The 24791-nt window shown below is 35.7% G+C and overlaps 2 protein-coding genes across 2 annotated transcripts; both read right to left on the minus strand.

Moving 5' to 3' along the window:
- Nucleotides 1-728: 728 nt before the first annotated feature.
- Nucleotides 729-9358, minus strand: LOC106056881 (uncharacterized). The gene is made up of 3 exons (XM_013213792.2): nt 9273-9358; nt 5761-5991; nt 729-1276 (listed from the first exon to the last, which is right to left on the minus strand). Exons 2-3 carry the CDS (start codon nt 5904-5906, stop codon nt 1039-1041), a joined length of 384 nt encoding a protein of 127 aa, XP_013069246.2. The 5' UTR covers nt 5907-5991; nt 9273-9358; the 3' UTR covers nt 729-1038.
- A 1528-nt stretch (nt 9359-10886) lies between these two features.
- On the minus strand, nt 10887-15643 carry LOC106056882 (uncharacterized). Its single transcript, XM_056023863.1, has 3 exons — nt 15578-15643; nt 14301-14444; nt 10887-12490 (listed from the first exon to the last, which is right to left on the minus strand). The coding sequence occupies exons 2-3, from the start codon at nt 14435-14437 to the stop codon at nt 12244-12246; spliced, it is 384 nt and encodes a 127-aa protein (XP_055879838.1). The 5' UTR covers nt 14438-14444; nt 15578-15643; the 3' UTR covers nt 10887-12243.
- Between the last annotated feature and the right edge of the window lie 9148 nt (nt 15644-24791).

Consider the following 24791-nt stretch of genomic DNA (forward strand, 5'->3'; position numbering starts at 1 on the left):
CGAGTGGCGATTCTGTTTTAAAACCCCATTGCTTATGACTTTTTTTTTTCAATAGTTTTACATATTTTACAAAGAATATTTATTAACATCACCTAAACATGCTTTTCTTTGTTAGATATTTAGACGAAAACGGTATAACCTAATCCTGTGTTATTCAAACTTTGACTACCTAGAAAATGTACGTTTGCTGCTACCTTACTCATCTATTGGTCTCAAGGAGAGCTATACACTACCAATAGCGAGGTTAGGGACGAAGCACTGGACGATAAGCATTTTGTCAGCGTTTCTGAGCTCTAGAAACTCATTCTCCTTGAATCTATCTTGTACAATTTCTACTATTCTACTAGTAAGAAGATAGCAGGTCAAATAAAACTCAATTAAGAAGTCAACGGGCCGTATTTGAAGTGTGAGAGACATTCGAGGCTTAACTAAAAAGATCATACATTTCTAAGACAGCAAAGATCGATTTTCTTAGATTCGGGGCGACTTCCCTTACAGTTTGAAAAAGAGTTACGTACATTACAAACTGTATATATATATATCTGTAATCTGATCATTATCGAATAAGAATTTTTCATTTTCCAGTCTAGGTATAATATATATAGGTCTGTGGCTTTTCTTGGACTAAACTTTCACCACTCAGACGTTGATGTTTAGTCACGTTCCCGACATTTCCTTTTTTTATTTAGTGTATACAAAACAAACAAAAAATAATAATTACATTACAATGAAATGTAAAGATGTTTTATTTTCCAACTAAGTAAATGAGATGTACTTGATCCTCCTGTCTCACCAAACGGCCGCCGAGCTGGTGCCATCCCTCTCTCTCTCTCTAATCGCAAGACGACCAAGCAGCATCTGGAATGGTAACATCTAGAAAAACAGTCCAGATATAAGCGTTGTTATAACTGCTGGTTGGGGGGTCAATTCCCCCCTCTCCCCCTTCTCCTTGTCGTAAGGAGTGCCAGCATTTATATTTGTGAGTAAAATAGAGCCAAAGGAATCCCCATTCTCTCTCTATTCTTGTAAACCCAATGTTTATGCATTATTTGCAATGTATTTTAAAGTGACGACAAGTCCAGTCAGAAGAGCCAGAAGCACGAAGAAACAGGTCACATAGTAGAGTATCGTGAAAAGAATCTCCGGCCTCGAAATCTGGTCGACCAGCCAAATGGCCATGAAGAACGCAACCAAAAGTATCTTGTATACGATGTAGCCAAGGATGGACAGGGCCGCCGTTGGAAATATCATTATAGCCATCACCAGTTCGATGATTCTGGGGATAAGTATATAACACTAATAAGCACAAATAATCAAGTGTAAATAACAATAGTAATGAGCCTATACATGTGTTAGACACCTTAAAATACTTGGATCAAATACAGTGTCCGTAATAGTATGGTTCTAATACACTGAATGAGGTAACAACGAACACCATTATCATGTTGTGAACTAGTGTGAACACGCACCAGAACGACAGTTGATGCTCACATTTATTACAGCACTTGACTTTAGCGTTTTAAAAAAAATCTTTTTCTTTTTAAAATATGCAACAATGAGACATTTTCTGACATTATCTGGTAGAGTGGCATACGCTTCTTCACAGTGTTGTTACTATGGTCCAGAGTTCAAACCCTGTTCGTTGTCATCCTCTTTTAGAAATAGAGGTGTGTTTTTTATTTAAAAAAAAAAGAAGAAATTTACCAGCATTTTTGGCAAGAACTGTTTAGACAACCAAAACGGTATTTATTACAAATGTACACAATTCAATAAGATAATGTCTTCCAGTCCTTAGGATCATACAAGAGTGCATTTTTCGCCATCGCAGACCAAGCTGTAACCAACAGAATGTATCACACAGACCAAGCTGTAACCAACAGAATGTATCACACAGACCAAGCTGTAACCAACAGAATGTATCACACAGACCAAGCTGTAACCAACAGAATGTATCACACAGATCAAGCTGTAACCAACAGAATGTATCACACAGATCAAGCTGTAACCAACAGAATGTATCACACAGACCAAGCTGTAACCAACAGAATGTATCACACAGACCAAGCTGTAACCAACAGAATGTATCACACAGACCAAGCTGTAACCAACAGAATGTATCACACAGACCAAGCTGTAACCAACAGAATGTATCACACAGACCAAGCTGTAACCAACAGAATGTATCACACAGACCAAGCTGTAACCAACAGAATGTATCACACAGACCAAGCTGTAACCAACAGAATGTATCACACAGACCAAGCTGTAACCAACAGAATGTATCACACAGACCAAGCTGTAACCAACAGAATGTATCACACAGACCAAGCTGTAACCAACAGAATGTATCACACAGACCAAGCTGTAACCAACAGAATGTATCACACAGACCAAGCAAAAAAAAAAAAGGAACGTGTCAGAAAAAAAAGAAATAGAGAAGAAGAGAGAAAGAAAAAGAAAGAATGAATGAAAGAGAGTCAGGAAAGAAAGAAAAAAAGAAAGAAAGAGAGTCAGGAAAGAAAGAAAGAAAGTCAGGAAAGAAAGAAAGAGAGTCAGGAAGAAAGAGAGTCAGGAAAGAAACAAAGAAGGAAGGAAAGAGAGTCAGGAAAGAAAGAAAGAGAGTCAGGAAAGAAAGAAAGAGAGTCAGGAAAGAAACAAAGAAGGAAGGAAAGAGAGTCAGGAAAGAAAGAAAGAGAGTCAGGAAAGAAAGAAAGAAAGAGAGTCAGGAAAGAAAGAAAGAGATTCAGGAAAGAAAGAAAGAAAGAGAGTCAGGAAAGAAAGAAAAAAAGAAAGAAAGAGAGTCAGGAAAGAAAGAAAGAAAGAAAGAGAGTCAGGAAAGAAAGAAAGAAAGAAAGAGAGTCAGGAAAGAAAGAAAGAAAGAGAGTCAGGAAAGAAAGAAAGAAAGAAAGAAAGAGAATCAGGAAAGAAAGAAGGAAAGAGAGTCAGGAAAGAAACAAAGAACGAAGGAAAGAGAGTCAGGAAAGAAAGAAAGAGAGTCAGGAAAGAAAGAAAGAAAGAGAGTCAGGAAAGAAAGAAAGAAAGAGAGTCAGGAAAGAAAGAAAGAAAGAAAGAGAGTCAGGAAAGAAACAAAGAAAGAAAGAGAGTCAGGAAAGAAAGAAAGAAAGAAAGAAAGAAAGAAAGAAAGAAGGAAAGAGAGTCAGGAAAAAAAGAAAGAAAGTCAGGAAAGAAAGAAAGAAAGAGATTCAGGAAAGAAAGAAAGAAAGAAAGAGAGTCAGGAAAGAAAGAAAGAAAGAAAGAAAGAAAGAGAGTCAGGAAAGAAAGAAAGAAAGAGAGTCAGGAAAGAAAGAAAGAAAGAAAGAGAGTCAGGAAAGAAAGAAAGAAAGAAAGAGAATCAGGAAAGAAAGAAGGAAAGAGAGTCAGGAAAGAAAGAAAAAAAGAAAGAAAGAGAGTCAGGAAAGAAAGAAAGAAAGAGAGTCAGGAAAGAAAGAAAGAAAGAAAGAAAGAGAGTCAGGAAAGAAAGAAAGAAAGAGAGTCAGGAAAGAAAGAAAGAAAGAAAGAAAGAAAGAAAGAAAGAGAGTCAGGAAAGAAAGAAAGAAAGAAAGAGAGTCAGGAAAGAAAGAAAGAAAGAAAGAAAGAAAGAGAGTCAGGAAAGAAAGAAAGAAAGAGAGTCAGGAAAGAAAGAAAGAAAGAGAGTCAGGAAAGAAAGAAAGAAAGAAAGAGAGTCAGGAAAGAAAGAAAGAAAGAGAGTCAGGAAAGAAAGAAAGAAAGAAAGAGAGTCAGGAAAGAAAGAAAGAAAGAAAGAAAGAGAGTCAGGAAAGAAAGAAAGAAAGAGAGTCAGGAAAGAAAGAAAGAAAGAAAGAAAGAAAGAAAGAGAATCAGGAAAGAAAGAAGGAAAGAGAGTCAGGAAAGAAACAAAGAACGAAGGAAAGAGAGTCAGGAAAGAAAGAAAGAGAGTCAGGAAAGAAAGAAAGAAAGAGAGTCAGGAAAGAAAGAAAGAAAGAGAGTCAGGAAAGAAAGAAAGAAAGAAAGAAAGAGAGTCAGGAAAGAAACAAAGAAAGAAAGAGAGTCAGGAAAGAAAGAAAGAAAGAAAGAAAGAAAGAAAGAAGGAAAGAGAGTCAGGAAAAAAAGAAAGAAAGAGAGTCAGGAAAGAAAGAAAGAAAGAGATTCAGGAAAGAAAGAAAGAAAGAGAGTCAGGAAAGAAAGAAAGAAAGAAAGAAAGAGAGTCAGGAAAGAAAGAAAGAAAGAGAGTCAGGAAAGAAAGAAAGAAAGAAAGAAAGAGAGTCAGGAAAGAAAGAAAGAAAGAAAGAGATTCAGGAAAGAAAGAAAGAAAGAGAGTCAGGAAAGAAAGAAAAAAAGAAAGAAAGAGAGTCAGGAAAGAAAGAAAGAAAGAGAGTCAGGAAAGAAAGAAAGAAAGAAAGAGAGTCAGGAAAGAAAGAAAGAAAGAGAGTCAGGAAAGAAAGAAAGAAAGAAAGAAAGAAAGAGAGTCAGGAAAGAAAGAAAGAAAGAAAGAGAGTCAGGAAAGAAAGAAAGAAAGAAAGAAAGAAAGAGAGTCAGGAAAGAAAGAAAGAAAGAGAGTCAGGAAAGAAAGAAAGAAAGAAAGAGAGTCAGGAAAGAAAGAAAGAAAGAGAGTCAGGAAAGAAAGAAAGAAAGAAAGAGAGTCAGGAAAGAAAGAAAGAAAGAAAGAGATTCAGGAAAGAAAGAAAGAAAGAGAGTCAGGAAAGAAAGAAAGAAAGAAAGAAAGAGAGTCAGGAAAGAAAGAAAGAAAGAGAGTCAGGAAAGAAAGAAAGAAAGAAGGGGGGCTCCGAAGATGCAATGTAAATTAGGAATTGGATCATATTGGTATAGCTCTTAGCTTCCGTACCGAAGGGTGTGAGTTTGAATCCCGGTGATAACTGTGAATTAAAATGTAGACATTTTTAGGTATCCCCATAGTTCAACAAACTCTATTAGGTAACTGGCGTTGGGAAAGTAACAGCCGTTGATAGTTCACATGACACCCACTTGAACCGTCGGACGTAATAATAGATAAGATTTACATTTACCTTCCCCTGTATAGTGCAAGTTCTGAAATGGGTACCTCTTTACCAAAAAGAATTAGCAATAAGAAATGTGGAAGTTATAAAAGCCTATAATGAAAAGGATAAAAGAAAAAAGGAATTCAATGACACCTCTTTATAAAGTATAATAATGGACGTGTATTGCCGTTTTGCCAAGTGAGGTTTGCATTAAGAATGCAAGAGAAATGTAAACAGCAAGTTTTGATCATTCTAGTGGCTTCCAGTTTCTAAACACACGAGTAAAGGGAGATGATGAAATAGCGATTCTTGGTTTCCTGTACAAATAAAAGAACTTTCGATTTTTTAGTTTGGAAATTTATAAATAGGGGAGATAAGATTATATTGGATTCTATTCATTTCATGAGTTTCAAGCTCTTTGTAATATTTACTATTGAGAATCTATTATTAAATTTGATTTATTACTTGATATATAATTTGTGTTTAATATGTTCATTTCTACTCAAATGATTACAATATTTTCTTTTGTAGAAAATATTTCAGTTATTTTTCACCTAAAAAATTTATTCGGCATACAATGCGAAAATAGGGCATCAGATTTCACATATGTATAGGCAAGTGCGCAGGCCTCAATCAGCTGAAGATGCCAGAAAAAAACTCTGATCCAACTTCGTGTAGAGACTCTAAATTTAAGGGAAGAAATGAGTATTTATCGCTCGATTCCATTGTAACACGTATTATAACTTACTATAACAGTTAAAAGTGAACTAATTACTTTCCTCACCTGAGAAGCTTAAGGTTGATGACCAGGTCGAAGTCCAGCTTGTCTTCCAGAAGTATTCGTATGAATTCAAACGCAATGGGGACCACAAAGACCATGGCAACAAACAAGGGCACACTGTCACTAGTGGGCCACTTTACCTTGTCCATAGCAACAGCCGTTAGGGGAGCTCTGTCATCACCTTAAGGGGGGCATTTGTAACAGTTACATGCTCCGGTGTGTGGATTCTGTCATCTAGAGAGGGAGACAAAAAAGGCTTTACAAAGAAAACCCACCTGAGATTATCATCTCTGTCAAACATCAAACGTACATACATTTATATGTACATACAAACATTGAAGCATAACAATAAGAAAATATGTATACCCCTCCTATTGGAGACTATCCCTTAGTCTGTTTGACAGATGGGGCACCATGCAAGATCTGTCGACCGTCTTTCTCCATTCCTCTATGTCTTTGGCCTTAGATAGAACGTCTTTCAAAGGCAGGGCGTCAATTCTTTTATGTTGTATTCCCATCGCTTTCTCTGCCTGCCTCTTCTTCTTTTTTCTGGTACTGTTCCCTGAAGGAAGGTCTTTGCGAGAACCGAAGACCTTGTAATATAGCCATAGAATTTTAATTAATTAGCAGGTCATCGTGGGGTCCAATCGCTGTAGTTACCCTGCCTTTAATCTCTTGGTTTGTGATGCGGTTTTTAAATTGTAAATTTCCATATAAGATTAATAATTATAGATAACTAGCTTTTTTGTGTGTCTGCTGTACAGAATATATATATATATATATATATATATATATATATATATATATATATATATATATATATATATATATATATATATATATATATATATATATATATATATATATATATCACTCCTCCTTCTTGATCGAAGATGAGCACATTTCTCATTTCCTATTTCCTATGAAATCGAAGATGACTGTAAAGTCCCATCCTCCCAGGCTATACAAATTCGCTGATCGAGTCTACCCAGAATCACAGTGTGGCTTTCGTTCCAGGAGATCCACAATCGACATGATTTTCTCGATCTGTCAGCTTCAGGAAAAGTGCAGAGAACAAAGGATGCATTTCCACCAATTGCATTCAGTAAAAAAAATTGCAGATAATAGGCAGTCCATCCAAGCTGCTAAATGTATTAATAATAATAATAATAATAATAATAATAATAATCTTTATTTATATTGCCAGACTGAGGGCCAAAACGAAAATCAGAACAATTTTCTTAATAGAAGTATAATCCAGCAGTAATGGTCTCCTTCCACCAAAATATGATGGTTATTGTGCGGTACAATGACGCCTGCTCCGAAAGTTTTAACATAAACAATGGAGTTAAATAAGGATGTGTCCTGACACCAACCCTCTTTGGAATACTATTTTCACTGCTAATCCACCATGTGTTTGACAAATCCATTGAAAGCATCTATCTCCATTCCAGATTTGAGGGCAAATTTCTGAATATTGCCAGACTGAGGGCTAAAACTAAAATCAGAGCCATCTTCGTAAGAGAAGTATGATGCAGCGGTAATGACATCGACCTTCTTTCTAATATTGTTTTCCCTTAGACCAACTATATTGCGTGTCTTAGTTGTCTTTTATTGAGTGAAATGAAATCACGATGTAATTTAAAAAAAATAATATTGATAAAAAAGAAATGAAAACAGTAATAACAAGGTTACAAAAGACAGTTTGTGTGGAAACACAAACTCAAAATCGGCCCCCGAAGTAAAATGTTTTACATAATTCGGATAATCCTTCAGAGTTGAAGATAGTTTACTTCCTAGTCCAAACCTACCACAGGACGACGGGGGATGGGAGCAGGCAGGGTTTGAACCTTCGATCGTCGATAAATCTAAACGACAGTCCAGCGCGCAAACCGCACGACCAGTGGTCCACCCAGGTAGGCTTCAATATTTTCAGAAAGAACATCCGAATGAAATTATATCAAAGACAAATGAGAGATAAGAATGGAGAAAGAAGGTTAACAGATCTTGTGTAATGCCCCAACCGTCCCGCAGATCAAAGGATACGTGAAAGTGAATGTAAAGTTAGATGTGAACCTGGCCTAACTAGTTTGTGGTCTATAGGGCAGATGATGTAAAGTTCATCTGTTTTTGTGGCCTACGGTTAACGAGGGTGTCATGTAGCCAGCACAACGACCAACCGCCTTTGCTTTTCCCCAACTAATGTCAGGTACCCATTAGAGCTGGGTAGACTCAGAAGTTGAAAATCCCAGTCTTCACCAGGATTTGAACCCGGGACCCTCGGTTCGAACTAAATAAGTTAATTGTTTTGAAAAGGCTCAATCTCATATTCGAATCCTCAAAAAAAAAAAAAAAAAAAAAAAAATCCGCTATATAGAAAAATGTTCACGAAAATGATGCTTATAAGATTACTATTCGTCTTATATTAGGTCTAACATATAATGCATACTAATTAGCTTTTTCTTATAAAAAACTGCTTGCATAATTGATTTTAAAAATTAGAATTTTTGCTTTCAGGAAAAAGAAAAGTAGCCGTTGCATCAGAACTTTGAATGGTCTAAAATATTGTGAAGTCGGATTTTCAATATCTCTTCTAGTTTACGAGATCTAAACGGGACGGACGGACAGACTGACAGACGGACAGACGGACAGACATTTCGCACAAAACTAATAGCGTCTTTTCCCCTTTCGGGAGCCGCTAATAAAACTAAACTACCGGAACGACTCAGTTAAAGGTTCTAGTTAGCCAATGTTAATGTTAAGCTCTCGGGTCATTATCAATCACAACGTCGAAAATGGCAGAAACAGTTCAGGGAAAGATTCATAACAAAATGTAATATATTGGTTTTTAATTAGGAAGTAGGAAAGGACTATAATGTTTTTATAAATCGTCTATTAACTCCGTCTGTCTGTCTGTTTGTCCGGGTGTATTGTTTTTACAAATATATTTCTCATTTGATTCTCGTATCAAGTTAAAATTTTCACAATTAGTAGGCACTCACTGTCGATGACAGCACATCAATTATCAAAAAATTTAACAAATTAGTTAAAACCAATTAGTGGTAAATGGTCCAACAATGGCATTATCCTATATATGTATAAGTTATTCATTTTTAAAAGTGGGTAGAAGAAAAGATTACACAGCCCACATTACACGCTATTAAAAGGCTGGTGCTAAATTTCCCCATCTAGTTTTTTGATCCGAAAACTCTTTTATAACGTCTTTAACTGTATACAATCTCTGTCTCTATAGTAACACAATGTCGTCAGTGAGTAAGAACTATTATATATGATATATAAAGAGAGCTATAGAATACCTTGGGGTGGGGTGGGGGGGGGTATGGGAGTCTGCGACCACTCTGTTTAAAAGTAATGTTTATAATTTATTAATTCATTTAAATGTGTTAAAGGGCCTAACCAAAAACGCCAACATTGATTAAACATAGATCTAGATCTAGATGTCATTTGAAAGGAATAAGAAACATTTTAAAATGAAATTCTTTGAACATAATTACCTTATGCCAAACTGTTTAGCTTTTATCTTCTTTCAATTCTTTCTAATAATTGTGGAGCTGAGGATGTTTCATTGATGTTCTAGCCAAAATATACGTCAAAACTGCATTTTTTGTTTGTTTCTTGACCCGGAAGTAATGACAGTCCATTTTAATTATCTCTTGAGCGGACTTGTACCAGGGACACTTGTGGTGTGTAACTTTAACACAGAACAAAATTTGTAATTTAAAAAGTACTCTCACATTACGCTGTTCTCTTTCTACTGACAGGGGTTTCATAGTTTGATTTTATTTAAAACTAGTATTACACACCAAGACGTATATTGTTTATTTTTGCCGGAACATCCCCTATTTATTTTATTTTTTCTAGCTATCAATAATCGGGCCACTTTTTAACGATCCAACATGCTTTAATTTTTGTATCTTTTAGGTTGCCATGAAATGAAACGGCCCGTTCTTTCTCTCTGGAAACCCCTATTCGTTTTTTTTCAACCTCCCCACAGTACTGTTCTTTGATATTGGCCTTATCTTATCGAATCTTATATAATACAGACGTTACTTCAAAAAAGAAGATGATTACATCCTACGCGTCATGCATTCAGTCATGCATATTAACCAATGACTTAAATTCTGCCAAGTCACTGGTTTTCCTGGCTAGCTCAGGCAACCCATTCCATGCTCTAATAGCACTAGGGAAGAAGGAGCATTTGTACAAATTTGTCCTAGCATATGGGACGAGGAATGTACCTTTATCTTTGTGTCTTTCAGAGTATTTTATCCATTTTGTTTTTGTATTTGAAGATTATGGTTCTGTGTTTTATGTATAATGGCTGCTTTACTTTTGATTCTTCTGTCCTGAAGGCTTTCTAAATTTAGTGATTTTACTAAAGGTGTTACTCTAGTCAAATGTGAATATTCGTTTGTTATGAATCTCGCCTTGACTTGACTTGAAATGAAATGACCCGCTTTATAACGCCCCCTCCACTATCACACACGCACACATACTTTTCAGCCGTAAATTCTAGTATCACTTTCACTTACATAAATATATATTCGGCAAGGTTGTCATTACCACTTAACCTCTACCTATAAAATACTTCCTAATGGCATGCGTCTCAAATAGCCTCTGACAACCTAACTCTAACTACTGGCCATCATGTGTGGCTCATATATTGAGTCTTGACTACTCAACATTCTTTTCCTACCATCTCTCTCTCTCTCTCTCTCTCTCTCTTTCTCTCCTTCATAGTAAAGAAAATGTTTAATGGATATAGATATAGAGATGTTAACAAACAGTTTGTTCTTATTGAGAACAAAAGCAAAATAACGATTTGTCTTTGAGCCCGGAGATTAAGATAGAGTGCTGAATTTCACTTGGCTACGTAAACCCAGATGTGACCTACAAATTATTTTTACCTCCAATACAGACGAACAGATACTCTGTTGTGGGATCGGTTTATGTTCTCATTTTGACGTCTGCTTGTGTCTTAAGCGGCAGCTTTCCTTCAGGTATCAAATTCATCTCCTGCTGCCTTTGTCAGAGATTATCAGAAGTCTACTTCGGAAGCCATTTGCTGCCAACTGTTCTTTTCTATTCCAATAAATTTGATAAAGCGTTTCCAGCGACACCACTGTTGCTCAGTCATTCTTTGCCTTTGGATAGGTGCCTTAGCTGCTGTTGTGATCGTGTGAACTCCTAGCCTATGACTTTGACATGGATACATTACGTATGCAATACTTCAAGAAAACACCAGGGATGCATTAGAAATAAGAAATATTTAATAAAGCAATAGAAATAAATTATAACTGTAGATAACGCCAACAAAAGCTGATTTCCCAAATATACATTAACTATCAAAACTGCCTTATAATGGCTCCTACTATGCTATCACAAAACTCAGGTCCCCTGTCAACAATAACAAAGCTTCAAGCGCTTTCACTCTGTCCCAACCAATGTACCAATGAAATAATCGTAAAATAATAAATAAACATAGAATTCTTTAAGTCTTACAACCAAGTTTCTATGACGTACCTTTTACAATATTATTTACAAAACATAATCACCACAGCTGCTTAAAATCGATTGTTCATCTCTATTCTGCACTGTCCATTAACCATCGTTATTTGTCTTGCCATTATATATCTATGTCGGAGATCAGACACAACTGGTTGAAACGTTTCCATTAAGAACATAATACAGCGCTAAAAAAAAGCAAATTATTTTAGAGATGTTTTAAAGCACTGATCTGACTGAGCTCAATACGAAGCTAGAACTATGTCGCCCGAATAAAGGTTTAATAGTTTCAGCCTGCAGTGGATTTAAAGCTTATCTACGAATCTATCTACACGAAGCCTTCGAAGTCTGTAGATTCCATAGTGAACAATGTTGTTAAAGTATATTTAATAAAATGAGTCTGACAATCAAATTTCATTCTGGATTATTTATTTCACACACTTAGAATTTCTGCAAACCTAATCCAATTAGTGAAATCAATCTACAAATACAATATAAAAAATAGTATCAGTCTAGAAATAATATGGAATATAGCAGGAATGAGATATCCACTCACTTCTGGGAATACACAAATTCATTTCAATCTGCAAATTAGAACTGTACCATTTGAAAGAATAAAATGTCAACAGGTTGGAATTAATAGATATTAATAATGTGTGCATATTTCTTTTCCACAAGTCTGTCCTTATTTCAGCACGAAACATAATCAATACCTACGTTTGTTTCAGTACTTACTATTCTCGTCGTTTACTGTCCTCAAATAAATCACTCTGACGCTCCCAAAGCTTATGTCAAACAGTACATAGCTATTCAAACTTAGTCATTGATTGGTTGTACTGATTATTTGATTTCATGATTTAAACCATAAACTTTCATTAAATCCTTTTACGACGTATGCAACAACTTTCTCGACATTCTTTCGCGTCACTGACCTCCATAAAACATACTCTTTCATAACTGCTAATATTCTATAATGACGTTCAACACAAATTTAATGATGCATATCGCAATGGCAATGGTCAAGAGGTAGATGTTCAGGAAGAGAAAGACGTAGAGGGCTCTGTAGAGGTACTTGGAGGACACGATGACATCCACTACGTTGCTGGTCAGGGACACAGTCTCCTTCATTGCCATGTAGATGGCCATCACAAAAACGTAGCTGATGGCAGTAGGAAACATCATGATAGACAACATTATCTCCATCGGCCTGGGAGAAAATAAAATGAAATGCAAAAGTACTTATCGACAACATTATCTCCATCGGCCTCTGTGAAAATAAAATGAAATGCAAAAGTACTTATCGACAACACTATCTCCATCGGCCTGTGTGAAAATAAAATGAAATGAAAAAGTACTTATCGACAACATTATCTCCATCGGCCTGTGTGAAAATAAAATGAAATGAAAAAGTACTTATCGACAACATTATCTCCATCGGCCTGTGAGAAAATAAAATGAAATGCAAAAGTACTTATCGACAACATTATCTCCATCGGCCTGGGAGAAAATAAAATGAAATGCAAAAGTACTTATCGACAACATTATCTCCATCGGCCTGGGGGAAAATAAAATGAAATGCAAAAGTACTTATCGACAACATTATCTCCATCGGCCTGTGAGAAAATAAGATGAAATGCAAAAGTACTTATCGACAACATTATCTCCATCGGCCTGTGAGAAAATAAGATGAAATGCAAAAGTACTTATCGACAACATTATCTCCATCGGCCTGGGAGAAAATAAAATGAAATGCAAAAGTACTTATCGACAACATTATCTCCATCGGCCTGGGAGAAAATAAAATGAAATGCAAAAGTACTTATCGACAACATTATCTCCATCGGCCTGTGTGAAAATAAAATGAAATGAAAAAGTACTTATCGACAACACTATCTCAAACGGCCTGGGGGAAAATAAAATGAAATGCAAAAGTTCTTATCGATACTACAAAATGTGTCAATGACATGAACGTGGATACAACAGATTGACGATGTAGAGGCGGATCCACAATAATTTGAGTTTATGTATGGAGACAAAAAGCTTAAGAGAGATCATAATGGAAGGATGTGCTGAAGAGCCCTCAATGGGCTGTAGCGCCACTTGGATGGATGCATGGACGTAAATGTGGCTCTATGACTGGGTCAAAATATTTTTTTTTAAAGTTTTTATTTCTAGCTCCCATAACATTGCCATGTTTAGGACGAGAGTCCAGGAAGTCACCGTCAGGAAACTTTTGGTCCAAAGATTCCAAATATGTCAATAAATTAGAATAGAATGTGACATTGTAATGTAATGATATAAATCAAAAACATATTTTGAAATATCTGTTTGTTACTTTCCAATGCACAAGTCGGCTAACAGCTAGAAACGGTTCAGTAATGTGCTTGGAGATTTTTCCAGAAGTCCTTGTAAAAAAATGTATGTTAATAATTATTGAATGAAAGAAAATTCTAGCTAAGGGCCAAGAATTATTTAACAATCCAGAAAAGTCTTTTTAGTGGACTATGACAGGAAAGCAATGCTAGCTCTCGTCCTTGATAATCAGTAATTAGCCATTGATCGCCATTGTTTTATTTAGCAATTATTCATTGTGCTTTATTGAACATTAATAGTTAATAGTCCGTTAAGCTTTTCATCTATTACTATTTATTATTATGTGTACAAGAGTCAAAGTTTTATGTGAATTTGTTCATCTCTGGTTTAATTGTTGTATTGCAATGTTCCCCAAATAGTGTTACGCGGAACCCTAGTATTCTCCGAGGCCTGTTTAGGTGTTCCATAAACTACTGGAATAATTAACTGTTAGGCCACCACGTGAATGAACCTGTAAAACAAAATTGCAAAGTGTTTCGCTAAATATTCAGAATGTGCGTAGTGTTCCGTTAAGCAAAATGTTTGGGAACCACTGTTGTATTGATGTATATTTGATCAGGTAAATGCTAAAATCAGTGTATGGAAAAGGATTATATACCTGAGCAGGTAAATGTTAAGCAGGTTGTGAAACTTGATATATATACCTGAGCAAGTAGATGCTTAGCACGGTGTGGAACTGAAATTGACGCTCCAGGATGCCATGGATAGCTTGATAAGTTAAAGGCACTACGACAACCATGGCCATGAAGAGAGGCAACATCTCTCCAGTTATCATGTACATGGCTTGGCTGTGGATGCAAACAAAGTATAAGGCTGATAACAAAATATTATTGCAACATTTGATTCTTTACGTAAGACAGTCATCCGGGTAGGAATGGGTTCGATCACCTTCACATATTCCTTAGCCTTAGTCTATTGGACCTTGGGGCACCACACCTGATCTGTCGGCAGACTCTGTCTTTTGCCTATGACTAGAATGTCTTTTCTATGACAGCCCCGTTCATTCTTTGATGTTTTTCTCCCATCCCTTTATCTGGCTGTCTCTTCTTCTTTCCCTTTATACTATTCATTGTAGAAAATCTTTGAGAGCCCAGAGCTTCTCGTGATCTCGTGCTCAGCAAGTCATCGTGGGACATGACTGTCATTGTGATTCTATTTCGAATTTCTTCATTAGTGGTGCCGTCTGTGTAGGTGATACTTAGATCCTTCTATTACACCTCGATTTTATGGCTAGTATATAACTCTCTAATTCTGCAGTTGGCGTCCAAGATTCGCAAGCATACAAGAACGTCACCATGACCAAGAAGCGCATCAGGAACCATTGTCTGATTGTAGTGCCTAGGGCTCTGCCTTTGTCTTTCCAAATTGTCAGGGGGTTCGCAAGTGATGCTGTGAACAGTGCAATCAAAGACAACACTCTAAGTCAGAAAAATATCAAAAGCGATGCCCTAACAGGGCCATTTCGATTCGTAATAATAGAGTCTCCATTTGCACAAGACACAGGGACATCACAAAGCTCATGCTATTTGATGGGCATCCATCCCTGTCAAAATTATATTGGCACTAGCCACAGAAACCCATTGGGTGCCGGCCACAAGGTCCCAGTACTTTAATTCTGAGCCTCCTACAACCTTTGTGTTATCAGTTACTCTCATCTACTTCTTGACTTCTTTGTGAAAATGCTTCTGTTCATTAATAAAAGTTTTTTAAAAAAGATCTAGATCTAATTGATTTGTGTCTTGATTTAGATATGAAATTGAGAAGTTAAGATACGATTGGGTTAGATTAGGAAATAGGTTAGATAAGATTATTAAGATAAGATAAAATGATAGATAGATAGATAGATAGATAGATAGATAGATAGATAGATAGATAGATAGATAGATAGATAGATAGATAGATAGATAGATAGATTTCATACCTCTGGTAACTTTTTTACAGATACTAGTCACTGATTTCTCCCTAGAAAACATCTGCTAAAAATGTAAACCCGGAAGTTTTGAAAATCAAAGAGAACTAACCTAAGTAATCAAATCAATGTGTGCTTATGTGTGAGTATAGATCGTGCCCACAGACCAGAGGCGGACTGGCTATATGGGCATTTGGGCAAATGCCCGGTGGGCCGGTACCCAAATGGGCCGGTAGAGCAACCGAAATGGCCACATCGATGCCACTAAGGCACGTATTAAATTGTTAAAGGTTTTATACTATTCTCTTATAAAAAGCCCCTCTGAGCGTCGTGTTAAAAACAAATCTTTCACAGACTCTACAGTGTAATACCATTTTAATTTAACACATTTTCCGAAATAATGTAATAGCCTTCATACGCAGACAGTGTTACTAGTGGGCTTCATCCTTTTTGGGCCTACTTACTTAGTGATTAAAAAGTAACATAAGGCCTATATTTCTAATAAAGATGTAGATTTCATTGTATACATGCATATTAATACATTATCAAACTTGACACAATGACTTTGAGGACAGGTAGACCTAGAAATGGATGCCCATCATATGATAGGCTATAGAATTTGTGGGCCGAATTGCATAGAAATGCCCGGGCCGATTTTGACAGTCAGTTTACCCCTGCCACAGACCTATATATATATAATATATTTAGAATGGACATGGATATCTTTTAACACTACACAAAAATGTCGTGAATATAAGATGTAGGTTGTTGTTTTTTTTCCATCCTAACCTATGTAACATATAATTTAATGTTTAGATCTAAATCTATTAATTGAAAATCGAAAATAAGAGCACTCGCGTCAAATAAATGTTATTTTGCCATTTTTAAATACCTAATCTAGAAAGATTTACGTAATCAATCTATTTAAATGTACATAAGATTATTATCTCAATAGAAATTGGAAACTAACAGACAATGACTTTGTTTCAGAGGTGTGAATGAATATATAGTTCAGTGATTAATAGCCCGTTCTATTTAAATTCGTAAAATGGTACTTTGAAAACAAAGATCATTACTTTTCTAAGACAGTAAGTCTCGATTTTCCTAGATTGGGGGCTACTTCCCTTACAGCTTGAAAAAGAGCTACATACATAACAATCTCTCTCTCTCTCTCTCTCTTTCTCTCTTTATATATATATATATATATAAACCAAAGACTTAGCAGAGTTTTTAAGTCATTGATTAACATGCATGACTAGATTGACACATGAAATGCGTAGGACGTAATATTTTTTTAAAATAACGTCAGTTATTTATATGATAAAAGAGAAGAGAGGTATCCTGTTCCTACGTGTGTCAATCTAGTCGTGCACGTTAATTAGACAATTTTAACTCGCTAACTCATTGGTTTCCCTGGATGATTCGTGCAATCTTTTCCAAGCTCTAATGATAGTGAAATACAGAAAGAGCGAAAGGGAAGAAAAGAATCATGGAGAAATGTGGTGACAATATAATGAAACAAGGTTACAAAGACAGTTTCTGTGGAAACACAAGCTCAAAATCAGCCCCCGAAGTGGTCCACCCAGGCAGGTAAAAAGGCAGGTTTCAATATTTTCAGAAAGAACATCAAAATGAAATTCTATCAAAGACAAAGGACAGAGAAGAATGGAGTAAGAAGGTTGACAGATCTTGTGCGGACAAATGACAGAGAAGAATGGAGTAAGAAGGTTGTCAGATCTTGTGTGGTGCCCCAGCGGTCCAGCAGACCAAAGGATAGGTGAAAGTGATTGTGAAGTCTGATGTGAACCTGGCCTAACTGGTGTTTCATAATGAATATCTGACTGATCTAATTGTTTTAGAAAGAGTCAATCTCATATTCAAATCCTCAAGAAAAATTAAATGTCCTTGAAAAAAAAAATCCTTTAGTTAAGTGTACTGTAGTTATGGTACATTTCTGCAGTTCACGCGATAAATGAAAAACTACATATTAATTGTTGTTTTTAAATTATGTCAAACTTATATGCATACTAAATAGATTTTTTCTCTTTAAAAATTTAACATTTTTGTGTGTGTGTGTAAATGTAGTATTTATTGTGACAGAACTTACTTAACTTAGTAATAGAAATGTAAAAATAAATAATAATTTTGGACTAGAAGATGAACATAAGAAGAGACTTTGAAATACATAGACAAAATAAAGACGTCAAGGACCCTTATTGAAAGATCGTTGGTGCCAACTAAAAAATAAAAATTACTTTGTGCTAAAAGGAAGTGAAAAATTGGACTTCTGGAAATATATTTTATAAGATTTTTTTTAGGGTTAAAATCAAACTGGTATGTTTTGTCATGAATCATATAGTTTCAGATGTTACTTTTCAGAAATGAAGATTACTGCAGCCAAGCCCAAACCTCTTACGAAATAGCATAAGATGTTGGTGGCCAGGTGGATAGGGTTAGACTCCGGCACCACTCCCAGCAATGACAGTTCGCATATCACGACCAGTCTTCAACAGACGTCATCAGACGTGTTTTATTTAATAATGTATTTACATTTGTTGTAGTATTCGTGTTATAATATAAACAAGCAAAATAAAACGAACTTTTTGAAAAGAAAATAAGCTTATTTAATGGGACGAACTCCACATTTATAACTATATATCTCAAAATTGTAGAAATTCCTTTTTTGATAACAAAAATAATTAATTACCAATAATTATATTTTTTATTGATTCATTTTTTTTAGATAAATAAATAATTGTTTAAAGTTTTAACTTGATCCGAGAATGGGTGTGGGAGAAATAACGTGTACAATTGTCTACGGGGACAGAACCCCAAATATTTAGCCATATCTCTGAATTTCCCTTGTCGGTATTAAACAAAATAATTAATTACCAGTAATTAACTTACTTATTGTTTTTATTGATTCATGTATTGTCTTCGCCAATAAATAATTGTGCTAAGTTTCAACTTCATTGGAGAATAGAGGTGGGAGAAATAACATGTTCAAACTTTGTACCAGACAGACAGAGTAAGTTCATATAAGCTTTGTACAAACAGTCACATTCAATTCCATGGGATAGTCCTGTTATGGCGCTGTTCTTCTTGCCAGATATGTATATGTACCCAAACATAAAACGGGTAGGAGGCTACTAAATAATTAAATGTTGACAGGTTGACATATTACTAACAAATTTTGCAATAAAATTATTGAAACAAAACAAAATAAGAAAAGTGGAGATAATTTTCTTTAATGACATGACTTCCTTTTGTATTTACACTCAAAAGTATACGTTCATTAGATACATAGATATAGTTATGTATAATAAAGTAAATAATACAGTATTAGTACATTTAAGATATTTAAGTGGGCTTTGAATACTTGGAAACAATGTTGTTTGACTTCTTTTTACTGTAAAACTTAAGTTTAAAAATTATCTGTAATTTTTTTTTTCAATGAGGCCGTTAGCATAAAAGAAAGGAGGAAGAAAAGCTATAAACATAGGGAGGTCAATGCTTAGAATATAAGATCAATATCACAGATACATTTGAAAACATTAACCATTTACTGATAGCTGATAACTCACCAATGGACACAATAATAAATAGTAACAGTGGCGTAGCAAGGGATTTTGGGTCCGGGGGGGGGCTGCTTGGCCGCTTTAGGGGCCCCTGAATTTTGACATGCGACATCATGACATGACAATGTACTTAATAAATATATAAGTCTGATGTGCGGAATACATGCAACAAGGTCACTTATTTACATAAATACATGAATAGCAAGATAGCATGGCATGGGCTTAATATTTAATGTAAAAATAAAATTGGACACTCATATGGGGGACCCCTTCAAGTAGGGGCCCGAGGGTTTTTCAAATTGCCTCTTTTCAGCAATAAGAAGAGGTATGCAGTGCGATGATGGCAGCTGACTAGAGCAGCTACTTACGAGTGATAATGGGAGGGATCACGATCGAAGGCATCTGGACCTTTGTTTCTAACAGAGTGCAATAGAAACGTCTGAACACAAATGCTTACAGTGCTGCCACTGGTAATAGGATAGTACAGAGTGAATACAGCCGTGACACTTTTAAGTGGGTGTTGATACAGCAGACATAGGCTTTTGCAGCCGTAACTTCCGTGACATCCTTACGTGAGCGTTGATACAACAGACATAGGTTAGTGCAATGTGATTCCAGCTGATATAGGCTAGTGCAGTGTGAATACAGTATGTATATAACGTTAGATCTGTTTCTTATTTATGCACAAACACAGTGTCTACGAGACAATTTGGAGGGAATTTAGCCACCATGGTGCCCGTCAGAAGAAACAGAGCGGCAAAAATGGCGGAACCAACGAAAGAAACGACCATGTACGTAATCAGAGATGCGAGGCCAAAGTCCGGTTCGATGGAGCTTCCGACCCTGTAGATTTTGGCGCGAACTAAGCCTCTGGAAAGTGTGGACATGGTTGCAAACTTGAAAATAAATTGGTCAACTCTGTGGGAAAAGTCCAAGAAAACAAATATTATTATAGATGATACATTAATACTTGCGTCCACAAAATATGAGTATTGGAGATTTGGTAATAGTTTAGATGCCCAGATACCTTAACTGACCACCATATTGTTTTTAAGCATATTTATCTCCCTTATCTATATTAAACTTTAAATAACTTCTTTAAAAGAGATTTTTGTTCTTATGCTGTCAGCTTATGAATTTTTAAGTGTATTTACTGAAATGAAGGTCTAAAAAAATGTTAATAATACATTGATGAAGTTGTTTCTTCTTTTTTTCAATAACGTTTTTTAAAGAGAGTTTTTTTTTTCTTATGCTATCATTTTAAATGAATTATAATATTAGATCTAATAGCTGCTAGAAAGAAAGACAAAACAGAAAAATGTTGGGAAGTAATTCAAGGGAGATAGTCTAGTATTAAGCCTTAAAACCAAAATGGCGTATTTCCAATGACAATCTAGGGTAATAAGAAATAAAACTTTAAAATATATATTTTAAAAACTATTTATCTCCGAGGAAATCAAATTACATATTTGTAATCTGTATTTTTTTTCTGCATATTCTTAAAATATAAGAGAAACCTGATTTAGCGTTTCTAGTCTCGTAAACTAATACCGCTCCTTTTTTCATATATTGAGGCAAATCCATAAATAAGAAGCATTTCAGTCTATCCTGTGTACAGACTACAGAAGTATTCTTAAGCGTAAATATTTTAATAAACCATTTAAGCATGATCGAATAATTTGCATGCACCTTTCAGCACTGTACAACGTTCTACGTGTGTCGGATGTTCCTTCAGAGTTGAAGAGAATCTATTTCCTAGTAGTTTAATCAATCTATTTCCTAGTAGTTTAATGTAATCTATTTCCTAGTAGTTTAATGTTTAGTTCAATGCCTGCAAGACGAAGAAAATGACACCCCCCCCCTTTTCCCCTAGGAGAAAAAAAAAAGACGTTCTTGTGCAGAGCATCTGGTAACCATAGAAACATGGTTTTACTATGGCCTCCACCCGCCTCGCATTCAACAAAGTTCAATAATTATACCAGAGTTTTAAAACAAAGAGGTGGAAGAAAACTGTTTTAAAAACAATTTGAATATATTTTATAAAAAAAGAGAGACAACTCCTCCGTGAAGCTGATGACTATTTCGAAAGGGCAAGTTATACTCTTCATAACTAATGAATGTTAGAGTTAAACAGAAATGGAACAAGCCCGCCTGAATTCCCCCTCCCCTCCCCCCCCCCAAAAAAAAAATCCTGGTTAAGCTTATGACCTATAAATCTATTCAGTCAGAGTATATAAAATTCCAATGAAAGGCCTATAGATCTAGATTGAGGTGTGCAAAATGTTCCTGAATGTCTATTAATGTATAAAACTCTGACTGTAATATATCCAAAAATATAGTCTATTCAAGATAAGGAATGCATGTAACCAAATTTAAATTATTATTTTTTTACTTTGAAAAATTATAAGTCAAACTATAGTGTTCTTATTGTGACAAAGCAGCTAGTAATTCTTTTCCCAAACTGTCTAATTTATAGGAAGATCGTTAGACCCCCTATTTTAGAGAACCGCCGTGTCCACCCACCCAGGTTTTTGAGTCCATGAGTTTGAATAGAGGGAGTGTAACAAAAGGGTGGGGCTGAATTATTTAACATTTATCTTATAATATAAATCATGGCCAAATAAACATGCTTATCTACTTACGACCTACCTTCGTTATAATTAGGCCTACTAATACTTTTATATTTAGATAATATTAATTTGGCTGGCTGATGTTATTGACATCGTCTTTCAGTTCTGCTGCCATTTTTTCCCCCATTAAAATAAATTCATGGGCAAATTCTAATTCATGATTTTAGCTTCAACAAAAGAATGCCAGTTACGTCACTTCCCCAAACATAGATCTAGTTGGCGGAAATAATATGAAGGCATGTGATATATGGAAGATTATGCAGTTCCCTGTCCGGCATTGTTTTAGTAAGGAATTATTAGATTAAATTGATAGGAATTTCACTAACATGAAACCTGAATCTGTTGTAATTTTAAAAATGTAACATGGTGACAAAAGGAGGTGTTTAGATCTAGACTAGGAATCATGCGAATCAGTCGAAGATGTAGATTGAGGTGGTAGTGGTTAATCATGCAGTGGTAGATTCTAGAGCTAGATTCTCGATATTTTCTAGCCATTAGTCTCACTTTTCATCCTTCGTGTAGGACTACTCAGTAACTCACGTAAGCTCATGCCTAGATCTTAACGACCACTACTGACAAATCTCATGTTTTGTTTTGTTTACATGTTTCGGGTGTACCTTCAAAATTGAAGATTAGATCTATTACTTCCTAAACCAAACATCCCGCAAGACGGCGGAAGATTGCGATGTGCAGGCTTCGAACCCGGGACGATGGAGACGACAGAAATGTAGCTTCTTTGACCACTGTCATGTAGCTTCTTAGACTAGTGTCATGTAGCTTCTTGACAAGTGTCATATAGCTTCTTTAATATCATTTTGCTTCTTTGACTAGAGAATCTTAGCTTCTTTGACCACTGTCATTTAGCTTCTTAGACTAGTGTCATTTAGCTTCTTTGGCTTGTGTCTAGCTTCTTTGGTTACTGTCATTTAGCTTCTTTGTTTATTTTTATACAGCTTTTTTGTTTTGGCTAGTATCATATAGCTCTCCTATGATTATTGCAATGTAGCCCCAACAGTTAAAGTCCAGGAGTTTTAAAAGTTATTATCAAAGGTAGAGTCAAAACTTTATTTCAAAGTGACTTTTAGTTTATATTCTTTAATTAACATTTTTGGGCAAAGAAACTTAATTTATATATATATATATTATGTTTTGATTTTTGTTTCACCGCCCCTTCCCCTTCCTTTTTCCCCCCTAAGAAAACAGAATTTAAAATGTTCACATAAAGAGGTTGCTATTAATGGTCGTTGACTTGTAGCACCAAGCTGCTGGTAGACAACTTATCGCTGTAGCCTGTAGGCTTATTAAATCGGAACTTGTAAAACGTGATATGATATGATTGTTTGGATTTTCGGCACATCGGCACAATTTAGGTCATGTCGTGCCCAATGTCCCTTAAGGGTTATTCTCCCTTCATAGCTCAAGAGACAAATTTTATACTGTTGAGTCATTAATAACAAGGTCGATTCACATCTCAGGTCTCAGATGGTAAAGATAGTAAAAATTGAACTTGTAAAACTTCAAATAACTTGAGTAACTTCTTTGTGAACAGAACCAAATAAAACTTTTATTACAATATATACAAAATTAGCCTGATATGAAATAAATGTAGTAGAATTTAGTAATAATATAAAATGATATTTTAAATAAAATCTAACTCACTACAAAGACACGTCTTTTTCACACTGGCACTCTGGAGTCGTTTGTCCTGCGTAAGACCGCTGACGACAATGCCGCTTATCATGCATCATTCACAACCAATCGCTAACCTCTTCCCACCGTCACCATAGAAACACACACACACACAGTCCATATAATTGTTCATTGTAACAGGCTTGGACTAAAGGGTGTGCACATCTTCTCGAGGCTGAAGGGTATAACAATTGTATGTACACCTCTGTAGCGCTGTTCTGTCTTAGTAACGAATCTGTCCTGTTCAGTATGCAGGCCACATCGCTCTGCCAGACCCTCCTAAAAGCAAAAGCGGGACATAGCAAAGAATTCGTAGCGATGGAGTCTCCTTGGCCAATTAGCACAGGGCCCTATGTTGTTGACGGCCGTTGACTTGTAGCACCAAACTGCTGGCAGACAAATAAACCGCTGTAGGCATATTAACTTTTAACTTGTAAAATTGTAAATACCGGTAACTTAAATAACTTTTTTTGTGAACAATACTAAATATACATTTTTTGACAATATAGACAAATTTTAACTTGAGATTGAATTAAAAAATATATATTAGACTTTAGTAATAATATAAAATGGTATTCTGGACAAAATCTAACTCACTACAAGAACACGTCTTTTCACTCTTGTATTCTGGAGTCGTCTGTCCTACCTAAAACCGCTGACGACAATGACGCTTACACAACATAGCTAATCTCTCCCCACCGTTACCATAGAAACACACACAACACTCCATAACACCTCAACATTATGAAGTCTGGATCTGATTGTACTTTAATCATTTTTTTTTTATTCTTGCCCTTTTTTAAGGCATTGTTCTTCTATTCAGTTGATACTCTCTAACATTTATGTTACCTTTTTCTTCACCAGTATGTGTGACCACAGCGTGAGAGTGATGTTCAACTCTGGATCAGTAGTTTGAATCAACTCTGAAACGAATACTTCTGAACATGGAATATTTCAGACTCGATCGCCTAACACTGAAGCAAAAACAGAAGAATCAATGACAAGTTCTGATTAAATAGAATGTTGAGCCTAAATCTTTCACGTTTGTGATTCTGTCACAGTAAAATTGTGTTACCGCCATCGTAATTTACTGAGAAACTCGTTCAGACCTCATCGAGTGTTCCCCCCATAAAGTGATTGCAACGGATGTAGGAACGAACCCGATCAGCTATGACTGATGACATAATCGTGGCCTTGATAGTGCTGCCGGCATTCATCTTCCTGTCCATGGCCCTCTTGTTGTTCGTCTCAAATACTCTCGAAGACCTGATGCTGATTTGCGAGCGAGCCCAATATGGCACAGTGATCAACGGGATCATGAAGGTCACT

This window comes from Biomphalaria glabrata, chromosome 3 (genome assembly GCF_947242115.1).
Source record: "Biomphalaria glabrata chromosome 3, xgBioGlab47.1, whole genome shotgun sequence".
Classification (NCBI taxonomy): Eukaryota; Metazoa; Mollusca; class Gastropoda; family Planorbidae; genus Biomphalaria; species Biomphalaria glabrata.

Bases quoted from the DNA above. Each gene is read 5' to 3' on its own strand.
- LOC106056881 (XM_013213792.2), bottom strand. From the start codon at position 5,906: ATGGACAAGGTAAAGTGGCCCACTAGTGACAGTGTGCCCTTGTTTGTT. The intron at 1,277-5,760 runs GTGAGGAAAGTA...ACTTATCCCCAG, and splicing joins ATCAACCTTAAGCTTCTCAG to AATCATCGAACTGGTGATGG.
- LOC106056882 (XM_056023863.1), bottom strand. From the start codon at position 14,437: ATGTACATGATAACTGGAGAGATGTTGCCTCTCTTCATGGCCATGGTT. The intron at 12,491-14,300 runs GTATATATATCA...ATTTTCTCCCAG, and splicing joins CTAAGCATCTACTTGCTCAG to GCCGATGGAGATAATGTTGT.